At 43.0% G+C, this 2,825-nt stretch overlaps 1 gene segment (V, D, J or C); it reads left to right on the top strand.

Moving 5' to 3' along the window:
• Positions 1–673: 673 nt before the first annotated feature.
• Positions 674–1,422, top strand: LOC121137823. The segment is given in 2 exon segments: positions 674–758; positions 933–1,422. Coding segments are annotated over 2 exon segments (375 nt in total).
• Positions 1,423–2,825: the final 1,403 nt, after the last annotated feature.

The following is a 2,825-nucleotide window of genomic DNA, read 5'->3' as shown; positions in this document are numbered from 1 at the left end:
TATGGAACCTTAAGGTCCAGCAAAAGTTCCAGTCTCTTAGAGTGTGAGAGATATTTTTATGATGATGTTATTTGGCGCAACACATATTTTATCTGGTCCAAGATTAGGAAATCATTAAAGACAGTTAGATGCTTTTTACTTTGCATGATTAGAATGTTTCTAGACTTACTTAATAAAGATTCTTTTCAGTTTCGCCATGTAACAACTCTGGCTGTCCTGAAACACACTTTGTAGACTGGCTGACCTCAAATTCACAGAGATCCACAAGCCTCTGCCTCTGGAGTATTGGGGCTAAATGTGTGTGTCACCACATCCAGCCAGCAAAGATTCTTTAGTCAGAATGTACATCTGTCTCCTGGCATGAATATTTACTTGTTAATTTTTTTATGTTCTCCAATTACATGTTGAGACATTTTCTTCTTAGGAGGAACAAATCCTCCTTTTCCTCAAAGGTCATTCACACTACCTATAATTTCAGGGTCATCCCCAAATGACCCCCAATAATGTGCTCCATCCAGACTCTCAGCCAGGTCTGGTTGGGAGGATCTTCAGGCTCAGAAGGCTGGGAGGGAACTCTGCAGTATCTGGACTGGCAGGGTTCCTGGGTGAAGCTGCCTGGTGCAGGAGGAGGGACCTTAAACAGTCATCCTGACACCACAGCCCAGGGTTAGTTACTGCTTCTGTCTCCAGCATCCAGACAAGCACCATGAAGAGGCTGCTGTGCTTTCTGCTGGGGCTGCTGTGCTCCCAGCTTTGCTGTGAGTCTGACTGTCCACACTCAGGGACAGAGAGGATTGTGCTCAGGACATGGAGGGTGGGGAAGCAGCTCAGGAGTCCTGCAGAGCTCCCTCCTTCTCAGAGGACATGGGGTGTTCAGGGTTCTGTGGATGCTCAGTGACCTCATCTGTGTCTCTTTCTCTGTTTCTGATCAGGGGTGAAAGGGCAGCAAGTGGAGCAGAGTCCTGAGTCCTTGGTTCTTCAGGAGGGAGAGAGTGCAGAGCTGCAGTGCAACTTTTCCACAGTTTTGAACAGTATGCAATGGTTTTATCAAAGTCCTGGAGGACACCTCATCATCCTGTTTTACAATCCTTCTGGAAAAAAGCAGAGTGGGAGACTGACGTCCACGACAGTCCCTAAGGATCGTCACAGCTCTTTGCAAATTTCCTCCTCCCAGATCACTGACTCAGGCACTTATTTCTGTGCTATGAATGCACAGTGCTCCCTACATACCTGTACCCATTACACAAACCTTTAACTGGGTGGGTGTGGCCCTTCCCTGTCACAAGATGTCAGGATGCCTTACAGAACATCTGTCTAGTTCATTGTATTGGCATAGTTTCTTTCCAGTATTTGCAGTTTCACCCTCAGATAAGCTTTTGGCCTCATAGGTTTAGTACTTTAGTATTAATTTTCATTTCCCCATATATACTCCCTCCTGAAACATAAATATCCAAATTGAAACTAACAGAGAAGCTGATGGGAGGAATAAATGAGTATGAACTTGTTTTGAGATTATAATTGCAACATTTCTCCCTTTCATTTCCTCTCTACAAATATTCCCCTTCCTTTCTACTTCAGATACATAACTTCCTTTTCAATAATGACATATATATATTTATAATATGATATACATGTATGTAAAATTATAACCTATTCAGTCTATATAATATTACTTTTGTGTGTGTTAAATGTATTTTCAGTGCTAACCATTTGGCACTAGATAACCAATTATTTATTGTACTCTCATCTATAAATATTTGTTTCTATACCCACAGACAAGTGTAGTCTTCACCCATCCTCAAAGAAACTTCCCTTTGCAACAGATGGAGACCAGTACAGAAAATCACAACCAATCAAAAATGGAGAGTTGGGGAAACCAGCCCCAGTGGGTATATCTACAAAATACACCCACAGCTAAGTTTCAGGTCAGAGTGAAAAGGGGGCAAAAAGATTGCATGAACCAGAGGATTAGGGAGTTTGCTGTGAACCTGTGTCTCCTGGTAGCATCAGAAGCTAAACACTTAAAATCTCACCAAAATGAGCTGAAAAGGATGTATTCAGGGGCACACCAAAGTGGACAGGGCAAAGCTCACCAGGGCAATGTGAATATTTAAGCCACAGTATCCTGAACACCTAAAGGGTAAGAAGCAATCGAAAGAAATGCAAAAGCAGTCAGTCATCAAGTAACACTGCTGTGGACATTGATGTCTCAAGCATATTCTTCCCAGATCGCAGTAGACCATGGTAAGAATGGGTACATGTATCTGGCTTTTTGATGCTGTAAGAAAAAATTCCCAAATGTTCCTATGCTGTTAAACATATGTGGGCAATGCTTAAGGCATATTTCCACCTCACCTAAGTCCTCTTCTTGTCAGTTTCATTGCTGTGAAAAGACACTATGACCATGGAAACTCTTATAAAAAATAAGACTTACTTGGGGATAGCATACAGTTTAGGGGTCTGGGCCATATCATCATAGTAGGAAGCATAGCAGCACACAGGCAGACATAGTGCTAGACAAGTAGCTGAGAGTTCTACATCTGGATCTTCAGACAGCGGGAACAGAAAAACACTGGGCTTGACTGGAACTTTGAAACTTCAAAGCCAACCCCAGAGATACTTCCTCTATCAAGACCACACCTTCTCCAACAAGGCCAGAACCACACCTCCCACCTCCTAATACCTAATACCTATGAGCCTATGGGGGCCATTTTCACTCAAGCCACCACACCCAGTACCTGGTCGCCGTAGACTTAGAGCCATATCAGAATGCAGAATCTCCATCTGTCTTAGGGTTTCTATTGCTGTGAAGAGACACCATGACT

The sequence above is a fragment of the Mesocricetus auratus genome, unplaced genomic scaffold, assembly GCF_017639785.1.
Source record: "Mesocricetus auratus isolate SY011 unplaced genomic scaffold, BCM_Maur_2.0 Super-Scaffold_100707, whole genome shotgun sequence".
NCBI lineage: Eukaryota > Metazoa > Chordata > Mammalia > Rodentia > Cricetidae > Mesocricetus > Mesocricetus auratus.
The sequence above is the reverse complement of the archived record's forward strand: the minus strand, read 5'-3'. Positions and strand labels throughout refer to the sequence as shown.